The sequence below is a fragment of the Somniosus microcephalus genome, chromosome 10 (genome assembly GCF_052327205.1).
Source record: "Somniosus microcephalus isolate GS21.2 chromosome 10, FLI_Smic_1.0, whole genome shotgun sequence".
NCBI lineage: Eukaryota > Metazoa > Chordata > Chondrichthyes > Squaliformes > Somniosidae > Somniosus > Somniosus microcephalus.
Window position 1 is genome coordinate 189,972,246 of NC_140996.1, and position 18,156 is coordinate 189,990,401.

Sequence of the window (18,156 nt, forward strand, 5' to 3'; positions counted from 1 at the left end):
GAAGGAGGTGGCCCTAGAGATAGCGGATGCACTAAGGATGATTTTTCAGAATTCATTAGACTCGGGAACAGTGCCGATGGATTGGAGGGTAGCTAACGTTACCCCACTATTCAAAAAGGGGGGTAGGGAAAAAGCAGGTAATTACAGACCTGTAAGCCTTACATCAGTTGTGGGCAAAATGCTGGAGTCCATCATTAAGGATGAAATAGCGGAGCACTTAGCAAATGGGGACAGGATAGGACAGAGTCAACATGGATTTACAAAGGGTAAATCGTGCTTGACTAATCTATTGGAATTTTTTGAGGGAGTAACTGGTAGAATAGATGGGGGAGAGCCAGTAGATGTGGTGTACCTGGACTTCCAAAAGGCCTTCGATAAGGTCCCACATAAAAGATTAGCATGGAAAATTGAGGCTCATGGGATAAAGGGGAAAGTTTTGGCGTGGATAGGGAACTGGCTGTCAGATAGAAAACAGAGAGTTGGAATAAACGGCTCATTTTCTGAATGGCAGGCAGTAACAAGTGGGGTACCACAGGGATCTGTCCTGGGCCCCCAGCTGTTCACAATTTACATTAATGACCTGGATCAGGGAGTCGGATGCAGCATTTCCAAATTTGCAGACGACACTAAACTAGGAGGGGGGGTGGGCTCAGAGGAAGAGACCAGGAAGCTCCAGAGCGATTTGGACAGACTGGGCGATTGGGCGGATAAATGGCAGATGCACTATAATGTGGACAAGTGCGAAGTTATCCACCTTGGGTGCAGGAACGGGAGGGCAAATTATTATTTAAATGGCAATAGATTGGGAGAGGGGGAAGTACAGAGAGACCTGGGTGTTCTTGTACACCAGTCACTGAAGGCGAGCATGCAGGTGCAACAGGCGGTCAAGAAGGCAAACGGTATGCTGGCCTTCATAGCAAAAGGGTTAGAATACAGGAACAGGGATACCTTGCTGCAGCTGTACAGGGCACTGGTGAGACCACACCTCAAGTACTGTGTACAGTTTTGGTCGCCTCATCTGAGGAAGGATGTTCTTGCCATGGAGGGGGTGCAGCGGCGATTCACCAGGCTGATACCAGGAATGGCGGGAATGACCTATGAGGAGAGACTATGTAGTTTAGGGATGTACACACTGGAGTTTAGAAGATTGAGAGGGGACCTCATAGAAGTGTATAAAATTCTGACAGGTCTAGACAGACTGGATGCAGAAGGAATGTTTCCCTTGGCGGGTGAGAACAGAACTAGAGGACATAATTTAAGGATAAGGGCTAAACCATTTAGGACAGAGATGAGGGGGAATTTCTTCACTCAGAGAGTGGTGAACCTGTGGAACTCATTGCCACAGAGGGCAGTGTACGCCAGCTCATTAAATATATTTAAGAGGGAATTAGATATATTTCTACGGGCAAAAGGGGTTAAGGGTTACGGAGAGAAGGCGGGGACGGGATACTGAATTAAAGGATCAGCCATGATCTCATCGAATGGCGGAGCAGGCACGAAGGGCCGAATGGCCTACTCCTGCTCCTATCTTCTATGTATCTATCTATGTATCTATGGAAACTTCGGGCGGCGCGCCCGCGCTCCGTCCGCGACACCTGAGAGGGGGAAGTAGAGAGAGACAGAGAGGGAAGAGGAGAAGGAGAGAGAGGGAAGAGGAGAGAGGGAAGAGGAGAAGGAGAGAGAGAGAGGGAAGAGAGAGAGAGAGAGAGAAATTTTTTCAGCTTCAGGCCCCGAGTCCCCCCTGCGCGAGGGTGAGGAGGAGGGGGGGGGTTGCTAAACACAATATAAAACTCAAATAAATTGTTAATTAATTGCCTAACACATAATTGAAATATTTACCTTAGTTCCCTAACACACAGAAAGTGTGGGGGAAAAAATCATGGAAAATCAAGATGGCGGCCACTCACCTCGGTTCAGAAGGATAAGGCCCGCCCACACACGCACCGATTGGTCGACTGGTCAGGTCACCGAAGCGTAGGATTGGTCAGTGGTCGAGTCACTCGACACTCAACTGTAGGAAGACCTCGACGTCAGACGGTCGCTAATGAGAGCGGAACGCTGAACGTTTTTAGGATACCGCGGGCGGGATTTTTGTCCGGCCGAAACGTAAATAGGCCTATAACCGGTCCGGAATCGCAAGCTTTCTTTTGAGGCGACGCGCGCGTCGGTACGCTCTGTAACTTCCAAACGCATCGAGAACAGGTGGACAGACAGACAGACAGACAGACAGAAGAGCCGCTTTATATATATAGATATATGCAGTTCAAGAGTTTTTGGAAGCAAATCTTCTAAGCTTATGACTTTATTTTCCATCACTTTTGATTATTTTAAGTTTGGATAAGAATCTGGGAATAAAAAGCTGGTCTCAGTAAAAGTGACCACAAAGCTATCACATTGTCATAAAAACCGAACTGGTTCACTAATGACCTGTAGTGAAGGAAACCTACTGTCCTTACCAGGCCTGTATGTGCCTCCAATCCCTGGAACACCAGGCTGGGGCACTGGAGGGCATTGGTGGCAAGGATGCCATGTGTTTTGCAGAGCAGGGGCCAACTTTTATTTTACACATTTTTTCATTGCAGTCTTGTGTTCAGTGCCTGTTCCAGCCAGGCACTATGTGGCTGGAGCATTGCAGGGCAATGACAATTGAAGGATCAACCACAGATGATGGAGTTTGTGAGGCAGAGTGGGGCAGCATTTGAAGAATGGAGGGTACAAGCTGGGATGTAGGGCTAGAGGAAGTAGCAGAGGTAAAATAGTTTGAGGCCATGGTGGTATTTATAATTGGTTACTGAGTCTGGGTAAAGAAGGTTTTTCTGAATTCCCTATTTGATTTCTTGGTGACTATCTTATATTGATGGCCTCTAGTTTTGCACTTTCCCACAAGTGGAAACACACTCTATTCTTATCAAAACCTTTCATAATTTTAAAGATCTGTATTAGGTCATCCCTCAACTTTCTCTTTTCAAGAGAAAAAAGACCCAGCCTGTTCATCCTTTCTTGATAGGAATAGTTATTTATCTTGTAGGCTTTGCTACACAGTGCTATACAAGTGATTTCTAATCATTGGTAGCAGTTGCCTCCAGTGAACTATTCCGCAAGCTTGAAAAAGTTCTTTCGGTTATTGTTGAATCTGTGCTTTCCAAATGTAGTTATGCTGAATAACTAGACACAGACAACAGAATACTTAAACAGGTCTTTAGTAACTGAGGGTCAGGGCTGAACTGAAATACAATTTGCTCCACAGGGTTTATATACCGGTGTGGTCACCACCGGTACTACAATATACAGGAGCCATCAGAAAGTAGTCCATCACCTTAAGGTAGTCTCTTAAGGTGGTACAGGTTACATACACTACAATTCCTCCCCTTTTAGCTTAACAGTGTACACCCCAATTTAAACATAACATGGATAACATATATACAACTTTCATACAAAACTGTTCAAAGATTCAGTCTCTGAGGAGGCCTCCTGATCCGGGCCGGATAACGCCTTTCAGGGGTCTCTGGTTCTCGTTGCTGGGGTGACTCATCCATTTGATCTCTTATGGATTGAACCTCATCATGTACGTTCGAGTCTGAGGTAGATGCTACAGGCTCAATAACTTCTTCAACTGGTGTCTCTGCCGTAGACATGGGGTCGACCCTTGTTCTCGATTCCACAAGTTGGTCAGCATGACGTCGTATTACGTTCTCACCAACGTCTACCGTGTACATCAAGGGTCCTTGTCGGGCACGAATTGTTCCGGATTGCCATTTATCATTCCTATAGTCCCTGGCCAACACTGGTTGTCCTATTTCGAAACTCCAAGTGGCCTTGTTATTTACGTGCTGGAATTGTTTGTTTTCGACTTCCCTACGCACATTGGGTTTTAACAAATCCAACCGGGACCGCAACCTCCTGTTATAGAACATTATGGCAGGGCTTTGATTTGTCACTGCATGCGTGGCGTTTCGATATGCCATCAGGAAATTGTCCACCTTGTGTTGTAGTGGAATATGGTCTTCGCTCATGGCCTTTATCGCCTTTTTGAACGTTTGTACAAATCTCTCGGCCAACCCATTGGTAGCCGGATGATATGGGGCAGATGTATAGTGTTTCACCCCATTCTTTTTCATGAATTTCTGGAATTCTTCTGACACGAACTGTGGTCCGTTGTCTGAACATATTTGTTCCGGCAACCCATTCCTTGCAAATATGGTTCTTAGAACTGCGATCGTCTTTTCAGAGGTAGTGGTCGACATCTTAATCACTTCTGGCCATTTAGAATGTGCGTCTACCGCTATCAAAAACATGGAATCCATGAATGGACCTGCAAAGTCGATATGCACACGTTGCCATGGGGTTGAAGGCCATTCCCACGGATGCAGCGGTGCAATTGGAGGTGCGTTTTGAACTTTTTGGCCCTGAGCAGCTTTTAGTCAGATCCTCTATTTGTTTGTCGATACCTGGCCACCACACATAAGCCCTAGCAAGGCCTTTCATCTTGACTCCCCCCAGATGACCTTCATGCAGTTCCTTCAGAACTCTCTCCCTTAATTTAGGAGGAATAATCACCCTTGTTCCATACATCAATGTTCCTTGACAAACGGACAGCTGTTCTCGTCTGGCTGAGAATGCAGGTAACAGTGGTTCCCCATGTGCTGGCCATCCCTTCACTGTCAAATCGTAGACCCGAGACAGTGTCGGGTCGTTTCGGGTCTCTCTCTCAATACTCGCATTGGTGACTGGTAAGCATTCGATGATGGTCGAGTGAAATATCTCGACAGGGTCAACTGCCGGTGCCTCTTCCGCTGTAGGTAGTGGCAGGCGCAACAGCCCATCAGCATTACCATGTTGCTTTGTACCTTTGAATTCGATATCATATTGATGTGCCCCTAGGAAAAGGGACCATCTCTGAAGCCTCTGCGCCATCATAACCGGAACACCCTTCTTAGGGTTAAAAATGGAAACCAACGGCTGGTGATCTGTCAGCAGCGTAAACCTTTGGCCTTGCAGGTAATGGTTAAATTTCTTAACTCCCCACACGAAGCTGAGAGCCTCCCTATCTATCTGAGCATAGTTGCGCTCTGCGGAGGTCAATGATCTGGATGCGAACGCGACTGGCCTTTCCAAGCCATTTGGCAACTTATGTGAAAGCACTGCCCCGATACCATATGGAGAAGCATCACAAGCTAAACGAATAGGCAGCGTTGGGTTAAAGTGAGCCAACACTTCCTTAGAGGTGATCAGTGCCTTGCTTTTTTGAAAAGCCCGCTTACAGTCCTCGCTCCACTTCCATGGTACTCCCATTTGCAAAAGAGTGTTCAGCGGGTGTAACACCGTGGATAAATTTGGAAGAAACTTGTGGTAGTAGTTAACCCAAGGAACGACCTCAACTGGGATACATTTTCCGGAGCGGGAGCTTTCACAACAGCTTCGATCTTGTCAGGTGACTTATGAAGCCCCTCCTGGTCAATGACGTGACCGCAGTACGAGATTCACTTCTGAAAGAACTCACATTTCTGGCGATTAACTCTGAGTCCATATTCTTTCAATCTGGTGAGCACCTGCTCCAAATTCGCGAGGTGTTCCTTATCATCATCTCCTGTAATCAGAATGTCGTCCAGGTAGCATTGTGTGCCTGGAATTCCCTGTAATACCTGCTCCATGGCCCTTTGCCAAATCGCTGGAGCTGATGCCACTCCAAAAACCAGTCTATTATACCGATATAAGCCGTTATGTGTGTTGATCGTGAGATACTGGCGTGACGCTTCATCAACTTCCATCTGTAAGTACGCCTGCGCCAGGTCTATCTTGGTGAAGTGTTTCCCGCCAGACAGCGAAGCGAAGATATCCTCAATCCGCGGAAGCGGATATTGCACCGTGTGAAGAACCGGATTAACAGTGATCTTGAAATCGCCACAGATGCGAACCTTCCCAGGTTTCCCCGGCTTGTTGCTCAACGAACGCTTCATGACGGGAACAATGGGTGTGGCCCATTCACTCCAGTCCACCTTTGACAGTACTCCTGAACGTTCTAGCCCTTCCAGCTCTGCTTCCACAGCAGGTCGTATCGCATAAGGTACCGGTCTGGCTTTGAAAAATTTTGGGTTTGCATGTTCTTCAACCTTGATGTTTGCCGTAATTCCTTTCAGTGTTCCCAGTCCCTGTTGGAACACCTCCTTAGCATCGTCCAATATTTTGGACAGTCGTTTAGGTTTGACGTCGTCCTCTTTACAGGAATCTACAGTTAGTGCTTGTAAGGAATGCCAGTCCATATTTATTCTCCGGATCCATTCCCGTCCCAGTAGTGGCGGACCTCCCTCGGGTAACACATACAAGTCCATTCCCTGACTTTCTTTACCATTGTAGACCACCTTTACCTTTATCTTTCCGATGGGGTATACTCTTTGCCCCGTGTATGTTTTCAATACAATCTCCGTATCCCTCAGGGGAATGTGTGAGAATAACCTTTTGTAACCTTGCTTATTCATGACCGTCAATGCCGATCCCGTGTCCAATTCCATCTTCACTTGGACTCCTGCTATCCGAAGCATGACCCAGATAGTTTGGTGGTCTGCTGTGTTACCCACATTATGTATTTTTAGACAACCCAGTTCCTTACTGCTGGAGTCTGAATCCGTCTTCTGTTCATCCGAACTGTTCTCTGTCACCTTGTGTACTTTTTTGTACTTCTCCTGCGGCGACTTTTTGTTGCTGGTCTTCTTTCCTGACCGGCATACTCTCACTATGTGACCAAGTTTGCCACATTTCCTGCATTCTTTATCTTTGAACCAGCACTGGTTCTGATCATGCGTTGTCCTTCCGCAACGATAGCACTTTACTGCGCCCAATGCCATTTCATTGGTGCTGAATTCCGATGGCCTTTGCTGCATTTCTGCAGTGCCTCGTGCTGCTGCCTCGTGCGATGCTGAAAGCTTTGTCCAGCGTAAGATCCTTTTCCTCTAGCAGTCGCTTCTGGGTTCCTTCCTTTAGTAGCCCACACACGAACTTATCTCTCAGAGCATCTGCTAGTCCTGTACCGAACTGACAGTACTTTGATAACTTGCGCAGTTCGATTAAGAATTCAGCGTTGCTTTCCTCTTTAAGCTGAATTCTTTTGTAAAATTTAAATCGTTCCGCTATCAGCAGCGGCGTGGGGTTTAAATGCTCTTGCAGGATAGTAACAATATCCGCGAAACTCTTTCCTACCGGTGCCTTAATAACCCGTACGTCTTCGCACCCATCGAGTTTAATAGGGTTAGTGCTTTCTTATCCGCCGGTACCTCATTCGCTGTACAGTAAACTTCAACGCGTTCCACATAAGTGGCCCAATCTTCTACATCGCTATCAAAAGCAGTGATGTTACCCGTTTTTGGCATCCTTGTTGAGTTTCCTTTATTTTATTTTATTTTTTTCAAAATGGCAGCTTCCCGCGCTTGGCGGCTTTTCCCGTGCTTGTCTTCTTCCCCCGCCGACTAAAATGGCGATTACCGCGCTGTTGCCGTTCTCGCCTCCCAGCGGTCCTTTATTTCCCCCGACGCTGCTGCTCTTGTTTCCCGCGGTCCTCGTGGACATTAACGCTTTCCTGGCTGCTGCGCGTCTCTGCCCCGATTGCAGTCCGGCCCCTGACACCGGCTGCGGTCGTGTTCTCCGCCCTTTTCTTCATTTTCCCTCCCCTTCTCCCACTGACAGCTCGGCCGACTTCCCCTTCGTGCCACTCGATCGGGCTTACCCGCCGCTGTCGTAGAAGGGATGATCACTGCCTGTTGCTGATGGTGGACTTCGTGGCCAGCAAACCAACCCGGGTTCCCGATGGCCTCCCGTGCGATGCAGTGCTCAGCAGGATGTTGAGGGCGGATGCCCCTTTTCGACGCCCGTTCTGAGGACGAAGCTTCCTTGGATGCAAAACTGCCGCTAGGTACGATCAGACTCGTCACCACTGTTGAGTCTGTGCTTTCCAAATGTAGCTATGCTGAATAACTAGACACAGACAACAGAATACTTAAACAGGTCTTTAGTAACTGAGGGTCAGGGCTGAACTGAAATACAATTTGCTCCACAGGGTTTATATACCGGTGTGGTCACCACTAGTACTACAATATACAGGAGCTATCAGAAAGTAGTCCATCACCTTAAGGTAGTCTCTTAAGGTGGTACAGGTTACATACACTACAGTTATATTGTTATTTTCTCAGTTCAAAGTGCTCCTTATATCTTGTCTAATTATTTTCATCATGTTTGAAATTCCCATTTCCCAAATGAACCCATTATTAATGAATTAAAAATCGGCACTGGTCTCAACACAGCGTTTTAAAAGTATAGTTCTTCTGAATGATCCTCCATTAGCAATGCTTACAAAATAAATAGTTACATCTATCAAGAAAGGATGAACAGGCTGGGACTTTTTTCTCTTGAAAAGAGAAGGCTGAGGGGTGACCAAATAGAGATCTTTAAAATTATGAAAGGTTTTGATAGAGTAGACACAGAGAGAGTGTTTCCACTTGTGGGGAAGAGCAGAATTAGAGGCCATCAATATAAGATAGTCACCAAGAAAGAAAATAGGATATTCAGAAAAACCTTTACCCAGAGAGTGGTGAGAATGTGGAACGTGCGACCACAGGGAGTGGTTGTGGTGAATAGTATAGATGCATTTAAGGGGAGGCTAGATAAGCAAATGAGGGAGAAGGGAATAGAGGTTTATATGCTGATAAAGTTAGATGAGGAAAGACGGGAGGAGGCTCGAGAGGAGCATAAATGCTGGCATGGACTGGTTGGGCCAAATGGCCTGTTTTTGTGCTGTGTATTCTATGCAATTCTATGTAAAACTGCTCTTTAGATATGATACTAGGAGGAATTCAGATGAATACCTTGAAATACCCATTTTATACACTGATGAGCCAAGTGAGATAATATAGTACACCTTGCAGTATTAGCAGGGAGAATTTTGTCAGGTGTAATCAAAATATATTCCACTGAATTGTCCATTTGACTAGTGTCTGTTTAAAAATTGGGATTTTATTTGCTATGAAATTGTTGATTTTTCTTTACGTAGTCCGAAAACCATGTTGATGTCTACAGGATCTTGCAGCTGAAGCCAAAACATACACTGCTCAGTCTGCAGATTTATAGGAAGGCCTGTTTTAGATGTTGGAGAATTTAATCTAAAAAATTAACGATTTTATTATTGATATAGTCAACATTATCCATTATAGGATATTGCTAATTCATTTCTTCTACTGTAAAAAGCCAAAGCATTACAGCTGTGGTTTACATCTTATAATTATGTATCACATAATCACAAGAGCATTATCAAGGTCCTTCTTAGAAGTGGAGTAAAAGTTATATTCCACAGTTCTGTATTCAGTAATGCGTTTATATCATTTTTGTAAGCTTGCAGGACATTTAATGCACATTAAGTTAATGTGATCTATATTCCACCTTGTTTCGGAAATGTGCAGTCATTTTTTCTTTTTGGGGCACAAATCATTCTCCAGTTGATAGGACAGACATCTGACCTGCCCCAGTATTTAACAAATATTTTCGAAGTGGCAACGAGAAGTTGTGGTTTAGTGATCCAATTAAACTATTTCTGCTTTTCTAACCTTCCCAGTGGAAAAAACACCCAGTCTTCTGGTTGGTGCTTCCTAGAACCAGAATGTCAGATCACAAATTTGCTGTGTTGGGAACTGAGTAATAGAATGGATAGTGCACTATTCTTGACCTGAATTTGCATCTACTGCAGACTGATGGCATGACGATCTCCTCTTTCTCTGCTAGCAGTAAGCGTCCTAAGTGAAATGGGCAACAACAATCCAGTCTATAGCTAGAAAGTGCTCAAAACTGTATCACAGGCATTCATTGGCACCAAATTGCCAGTCTCAGTGAGGGACATTGAGAAAAATCAAACTAGTAAGGGGGTCCTTTACTGGCAATTGAGTTTGATATTTTTTGGGGGTACGTTTTGTAGGTCTTCAGGCTACCACTTGTCTGTGCAGTAATTTGACACTGGTGCTGCGTGGAAAATTTCCTACCACTGACAGTTTTTATATCGATAGCATAAATATATTTATTCAATGTATGTATAACCTTACATAGAAATATAGAAGATAGGAGCAGGAGTAGGCCATTCGGCCCCTTGAGCCTGCTCCGCCATTCAATGAGATCATGGCTGATCATCCAAATCCCACCTTGACACAAATTTAATGTTTCCTGTCACAAATGCATCACTTGAGTGCATTCTGATTTGAAAATCTGCTCAAAAAAGGATGCCAAAACTGAAATTGCTGCAGCAAAGTAACAAAAAGTTACATTCTGTTAAATGCAGAACTTCTGCTGTTGTACATAATTTAAATTAGTACTTTAATTCCACAGCACAGTTCTTAAGAGCAATGTTTATTGTAAAAATGGTGTAATCTGGGACTTAGCACAGCATTAATACATAATAGTGTCAGGTATGATCAGTGCTTTTGTAATTTAAAAATATACTAAATGGAAAGTGGGAATGTTTCTTGTCTGATGAAACCAATGGCCTTTGCAGACCAAGGAGAAACAGTAAGTGGAGGGATGCTGTGGCACCTGAGCAGACCTACATGGGCATCAATTAAATGGTGCGACTGTCATATGACTTGCTGAAATAAAACCCATTGACGTTACTTTTTCAGATATATTCCATATATAGTATATGTCCAATGAAACTTTACTGTATAGCTTTTAATACTTAATTTGTGTGAATATAGTTTATACGATTTGACTGTTGAAGTTTGCAAAATGAATTGGATAACTGGTAATTGGGATTACACTTTGTTTTTTTTATAATTGCATTTTTTTCTTGTCTTCAGTGTATTCAGTTACACTGTAGAAACCTTTAATCTGGACTTTTTGACTCTTAAAAGTTTATTTTCTTAAACTGACACTGACATAACAGGTTATTTTGGAAATTGTCTGAATTTGTACAATTCTTTAGAAAGAAAACCTTTAAAATCGGTTGATAAGGATCCATTTGTAATTTTCAGGAATTTGCTCAATATAATTATGTGTAAAGCGTGTAGGTCTTGGTACTGGACTTGGTAAACTTTAAAAAAAATCTAACATTTGAAAGTATGTGACGAAAAATATTCTTTTTGTTTCAAGATGGCCCTCGTCCATCTCAGAAAGAAATTATTTCATTACGGGCTTTTATGCTGCTATTTTTGAAGCAACTAATTTTGAAGGTAAGAGCTGAAATTTATACTGAAATGTTAAAATTGTTTGCTTTTCAGTAAATTCTGTTGGATTATAGAAACCAGGAAAGGAGATCACTACAGTGATGAAACAAAATTAATTGCATGTTTCCTACAATTGCATTCTGTCAAGTTTATAGTGAAAAGATTGAAAATATGTTGGTATACTAAATTGTCCTGTGATATACTTGGTGCTCCCTGACAGAATGAATCTAATGTATGATGATCTGACTATGTATTGTATATAGTTGTTAAAATATAAATTGTCAACTATAGTTATTTTCTTTTGAATAGGATCGTGGTGTGAAGGAAGATGAACTTCAAAGTATTCTTAACTACTTGTTAACCATGCATGAGGTAAATTTTAAAAGCACCAAGACACTTTTTTTCACAAGAAAATCACATTAATCAGGATTGAAATTGCAAAAATAGTAATGGATTATTTAAATAAACATGTGCATTCTAGCTATTTGTTGGAGTTCTATCATTTATAATCTGTGCTGACATCATAAGTAATTTTGATATATAAAACCTGTTTATTGTTCTGGGACTACCTCAAAGGCTGAATGAGTTAATACTTAGCTATACAGACCAGGAAGGTCCCAGTTTCAATGTGTGATCTATTCTGTTAATTGATCACAGTACATGTATCTGGATATCAGGTGAGGAAGGGATCGGGTTTTGTTGTGATACCTTCCATAGTCAAATAGCCCACAGATATTGTCTAGGCCCATAGATGAAAAATGACCATTTGGGAAAGGTACAGGAAGTTTGTCCAATCCCCATGGAACTGTACCTCAAGCAGAAATCAGCACTTTAAGGAGAGGAGAAAATTGGAAAGGGAAGTAAAACTTGCTTATCTTCATTGAGTTTTGTAAAATCAGTTGCAATTTGTCCCATTGAAATTGATGGAGCATGACATCGGTAGTACATTTTAAATACTTTATCAATTTAAATTTCGAGGACACACAGTGAAATGTGTGTCATGTTATTTGGTTTGATCCCATCCATAATAATCATATATATTTGATCTGCAATATTTTAATGTATATAAGGAAAGTATTAAAAATAAATACACATATCCTCAAATTGAGAACAGTGCAGAACAAGCAGTATAATTCAGTGTTGCCAACTTACACTGTTCTAATTGTACCAATTGTGATGTGTACGGCTTTAAATATTCAATTGTATAGGTTAGAACTGTTTCATCGTTGTGGCATACAACTTAAACTGCTGGCCATCAATCTCCGCTATTCTGTTGTGCAAGATGTGTTGGTCATAAATATAGGGAGTTAATGTTTAGCAATATCTATGTGAATTAAAGAGAGTTTTATTTTGTCTGGTTTGTTGACTGGCTATCTATACCATGAAACAGGATGAAAACATTCATGATGTTCTGCAACTGCTGGTTGCACTGATGTCAGAACACCCTGCATCCATGATACCTGCTTTTGATCAGCGAAATGGAATACGGTGAGGACATCAATATAAGATAGTCACTAATAAATCCAATAGGGAATTCAGGAGAAACGTCTTTACCCAAAGAATGATAAGAATGTGGAACATGCTACCACAAGGAGTAGTTGAGGCAAATGGCATAGATGCATTTAAGGGGAAGCTAGATAAACACACGAGGGAGAAAGGAATAGAAGGATATGCTGTTTAGGTTAGCTAGGGGTTGGGAGTAGGCTTGTGTGGAGCATAAACGTCAACATAGACCAGTTGAGCTGAAAGGCCTGTTTCTGTCCTGTAGACTCTATGTAACATTCTTCTGTCCCTCATTACAACATGAGGTTTATTATTTGTTCAACTGTTGTCATTTTTGGGAAATTTGTTTTCTGCTCTTATTGAGAAAAATAACCCAACTAATTATTTCCTGTGTTAATGTTGCCTTTCTAATGAAATAATGAGTTTTTCTCTTTTGACCATATGAGGAATACAAAATTGTCAATTTAAACACATTGGCAATATCAACTACACAAAGATGTTTTCTAGAGCTGTCAAATGTTGGGAATCTCTTTCCCTGCAAAAAAAAAACCCTCTTTTGTTTGATTTCTACATCTGGAAGGGGGACTACATACATCTATTTTCTTCATAAAATGTTCTGGCTTTCTAACTATCAAGAGGGCTGAGTGAACAGTCAAATATTGAAATGTTTTTTATTGGGTAGTCACATTTCAAAAGAAGCAAAAGAAAAATCTGCCTCGTTGAATAAAAAAAATCCACTTGATCTGTGACGTACTCGGCCTTGGATAACAAAATGTAAATGTTGTAAAAAGGTTAGAAGTAAAAAATTATTCTGATTTTACTTTTTTCAAAATATATTATTCATGAGGGTCAGCGTTTTAGTGAATCATTGTAATATCAATTAATTTGATATCTTTATCGTCCCTTCAGGGTTATTTACAAGTTACTGGCTTCTAAAAGTGAAAGCATCCGAGTCCAAGCACTAAAAGTTCTGGGGTACTTCCTCAAACACCTTGGTCACAAGTAAGTACAGCCAAATTAGTTTTAATTGCATTTTCAATGTATTTTAAGGTAAATTCACTACTCTTTCCATATTCTCGAGCTGCGAGAAGCCAGTGGAGTGCGAGAGCCATAATAGTGTGGAGTTTACCTTCAGTGAGAGTGATTGGGACAAAGTATTGAAATTCTCATTTATTTATTGTACTGTATTTTGGGTTGAAATTTATCTTAATTTGTTTAATTTTAGCTGTTCAATACTCAGAGCTTTTTAAAGTTGCTTATTTGGTGCCATGTGAGCTGGTTTGAGGTGGTAATTAATCAGTTACAAAAGAGGTGTATAAATATCAAGAGAAATGGAAAGAAATAGACTGAAAAGAAAAAAAAGACTTGCATTTATGTAGCACCTTTCACGACCACCAGACGTCCCAAAGTGCTTTACAGACAATGATATACTTTTGAAGTGTAGTCACTGTTGTAATGTAGGAAACGCGGTAGTCAATTTGTGCACAGCAAGCTCCCACAAACAGCAGTGTGATAATGACCGGATCATCTGGTTTAGTGATGTTGGTTGAGTGATAAATATTGGCCAGGACACCGGGGATAACTCCCCTGCTCTTCATCGAAATAGTGCCATGGGATCTATTATATCCACCTGGGAGAGCAGATGGGGCCTCGATTTAACATTTCATCCGAAAGACGGCACCTCCGACAGTGCAGCACTCCCTCAGTATTGCACTGCAGTGTCGGCCTAGATTTTTGACTGAGGTTGTGTGAGATAAAAACACTGTAGAAGGGTCAAGGGATGTCAAAAAATATTAGAAAACATGAAAAAACAATAAGGCTACAAATAATGTTACAAAAATGGAGGCAGGATTGAGTGGTATGTATGTGAGTGCACAAAGTATTCAAAACAAAATTGGATAGCTAAAAACATTTATAATTACGGAGGGATATGATATAGCAGCTACAATGGAGTTGTGGCATGCAATTGGACAAGGCTGGTAACTTAACAGTCCTGGTTATAGCATTTTTAGTCAAGATAGGGAGAAAAGAAAGGGAGTTGGGTGGCATTGATGGTGAATGATTCCATTACAATGTAAGGATGCCCTAGAGGGTTGCATTGAGACAGGATCCATATGGATGGAGTTAAGAGATAGGAAGGGAAATAGTACAATTCTTGTTGTGGATCATAGGTCACCACAGTAGCAATGAAATAGAGATGAAGATCTTCAGACAGTTCAGAGGGATATGTAAGGACAACAGGACAATAATAATGGGTGGTTTTAACTATCCCAAGATAAACTGCAATACAGGTGATGCATGTGGTCAAAGTAGAAAATGTTTTTTAGCGTGCAATCAGGACTGCTTCCCAGATCAGTATGTTCTGAGTGAACTAGGGAAAGGATTATTTCTTGATTTAACTCTAGGAAATGAAGTGGGACGGATAACTGATGAGAGTAGAGCAACAATTTGAGAAATAGTGCCCACAACATAGTTAGGATCAACGTAAGAATAGAAAAGCACAATGAAGAGTTGAAGATAAGCGTGCTGGACTGGAAAAGACAATGATCATCAAGATAAAAAAAGAATTGGCACAAATTATCTGGGCAAAAAAACGATCAAACAGGTCGACAATTAAACAATAGCAAATATTCAAATATATTTAGTACTTCTTCTGCTCCATGTTTACGTAAGGCTTGCTATTTAATTTTCCATACAATTCTTCTCTAAGCTCTAGAATCTGATCTTCCAAAGGTTTCTGTCACCATATACAAAAAATTATCTTTCAGTATTTTTTAAATTCAGTAATGGGATTCAAATTTCTACATGATTCCTCAAAAAGTTCTTGATCTTGACCAGCCCATCTTGGGCACATTTTGTGGCTTTCTTATCATGAAAGAGGGGTGATAGAAGCAATGTGGAATCATCTTGTGTCCTTCCAAACTATCAGTCACAGAGTAACATTACCAGTGGCTCCGGAAGCAGGTGTTACATTTTTGCCTTTCTCCCAATACTTCCCATAGGAGTTCTTTCACATTAAGCTATAACTTTGAAGTCAGCATACAAAACTGGGAGTATAACAGCTCTTGCTTCTTATAAGATGATGTTTTAATATCTCGATTTTAGTCTTCCTTCAAACATTCCCCTTGATGGAGCAATGGTTGGAGAAATTAAATTATTCTATTCCATGGTCTGTTAATCCACATACATTAACATTTCAAATAGTCTGTTTTGTTTTGCTACCAACCAGTAATGTGGTATGAGGTGGAGTTAACAAATAAAATGCCCATTGACCTTCAAAGATCAATCATTTGATTCGTTTAGTTTGAAAGGTTACTGGGGCTTCTGCACAGACACCTGGGCCTAGAAATTGGGTTGGGGCGCCAAAGTGGCGCAAAAGTCGCCTGAGCGCAGGATTTAGCGCAGCGATCGGAGTAATTCCGATTGTCAGATATTCAGTTTCAGTGCCGCTCGAGGGACACGGGGCGAGGCTCAAGGCGCTCCACATCCCTCTTAGGGCGCTGAAACTGATTATTGCAGCGCAACGTGCCGCAGCGCCACACGCTGCGGTACTGCAGGCCTTCCTCCCACTGTTAAGGGGGAGGTGCCTGCAACAGCGCGATCCCCGATCGCGAGTGCCGGCAAATGAGCCCGGCACCAAGGAGAAGTGCCGGGCTCTCGGGAAACAGCCGGCAATGCCGCGGGGGGGGGGGTGGCGGTTAGGAGGCCGGGGACGGAGGTGCTGGCAGGCGGCCACCGAAAAAGCGGCCGCCCCGCACCTCCACCTTAACTTGCGCCGCTGCTGGCACAGTAAGGCCCCGTGAACCGGGCGCGGGTAGCGAGCAGCGCAACTGCGGCATTCGCTACCAAATATCGTGAACGGGGCATGAATGGGGCGCTGCGCACACCGATGACGTCATCGGTGGCGGCGCAGCGCAAAAGCCTAACGCCACCATTGGCGCCCCTACTGAATATCGCGGGAGACGCAGCCAGTGGCGCTACAGCCACTGACTGCCTCTTTAGGCGCTAACAGGTGGCGCTACTCACCCAATTAATCCCCCCTGATCTTTAGTCTTCAATTTTGCTAAGGGAAAACAGCTTCGAGTTTAAATACCTACTTTGGAAACCGAAATAAAGCTACAAAGTCCCCTATTTGTAACAGGACGAAAACTCTGCTTTCATTGTGTCTGCCTTTGTGGCGAGGAATGCGTATGTGAAACCAATTGATCTAAATGGGATGGGGAAGGAAAAATGCTTTCTGTGAATTAGCAATTGGATCCCCACAGACAATCTGAAAACTTGGTTCCAGCCAGCATTCCTTCTTCAACCATCATCAGCCAAAAACAATTGACTGGTTATTCATCTCATGGCTGTTTGTGAGATATTGCTGGTACAAAGTGGCTATATACATTTACATATATAGCAGCCACTGCACTTCAAATAAGGAAATCGTTGTGTAAAATACTTTGAAACAGTGTGATATTGAATAAATGCAAGTATAATTTATATTATTAAATCTCTTGACTATTATTAATGACTGATTTTTCAGAAGCTAACAGCACTGAAAAACTAATAGTGACATTTGTGTTACGTTATTGGGCCTTCTTTATGAGGTGTTAAGCGACCACAACCTTAATACGGCTCTTGTTCTCTTGTGAAAATGGTGAAAGAAAAGCCAGAAATTTGAACTGATGAGTATTGCAAATATAAGCCATTGTAGTCTGATGGGCCTTATGCTGAGAGGAATATTGGACAATGGACTCAATAAAAGTGACTCCTAAACGAAGAGAGCGTGAATTCAGTTAAATTTTCCATCGCTATGTAAAATGAACTGGTATCAGTCATGTCTGGTATAATAATGTGACTCTTTCAGAAGGAAGGTGGAGATCATGCACACGCACAGTCTGTTCACTTTGCTTGGAGAAAGGCTAATGCTTCACACCAATACTCTTACTATAACAACATACAACACACTTTATGAGGTAAGACTTTGAACAAAAAGAGATAGCATGACAAGTACTGTAACTGGTGTGAGAAACATATGTTATGCACATTGTAATTCAAAGGTGAATTTATTGCTGTATTTTTCCTGCAGCAGTAACGGCAATAAATACTCTCACTGCTTTAGAATATTTATCAAATTTCTGCATTCTGAATGTATCCTGTGTGAGGAAAAAATAAAGTTGCCATGGCTGAGGCATTTTTCTAATATTTTTGTCTTGTGTTCATAGTAAAAAGATGTTTTTCATAAGCTGATCATGTCTCCAATGATCCAGAATGCATAGGTTTAACAATTAGTCCCCATTTGCAGTATGTTGTTCACTGGAGATCATGTGGTTGATTCTTAATGCCCTCTGAAGTGGTCCAGAAAGCTACTTGTTTTTTTTTTTAATCGCCACAGCAACTAGGATGGGCAGTGAATGTGCTTGCAGCATTGGCCACATCCCGAGAATAAAAAAACATAAAATGCCTGCTATGTCCTCCT

At 42.2% G+C, this 18,156-nt stretch overlaps 1 protein-coding gene across 2 annotated transcripts in view; it reads left to right on the plus strand.

The window, feature by feature from the left end:
• Positions 1-18,156, plus strand: part of LOC147111942 (neurobeachin-like) — a 1,011,877-nt gene that overhangs the window by 333,186 nt on the left and 660,535 nt on the right. Inside the window, exons 14-20 of one of the 2 annotated variants that reach the window (XM_085999351.1) lie at positions 11,116-11,195; positions 11,499-11,561; positions 12,580-12,677; positions 13,602-13,694; positions 13,774-13,846; positions 14,002-14,003; positions 17,548-17,653. In XM_085999351.1, coding sequence (XP_085855477.1) covers positions 11,116-11,195; positions 11,499-11,561; positions 12,580-12,677; positions 13,602-13,694; positions 13,774-13,846; positions 14,002-14,003; positions 17,548-17,653 — 515 coding nt within the window. Of the gene's footprint in view, positions 1-11,115; positions 11,196-11,498; positions 11,562-12,579; positions 12,678-13,601; positions 13,695-13,773; positions 13,847-14,001; positions 14,004-17,544; positions 17,654-18,156 lie in introns of both variants that reach the window. The other variant, XM_085999350.1, reaches the window with a different exon arrangement.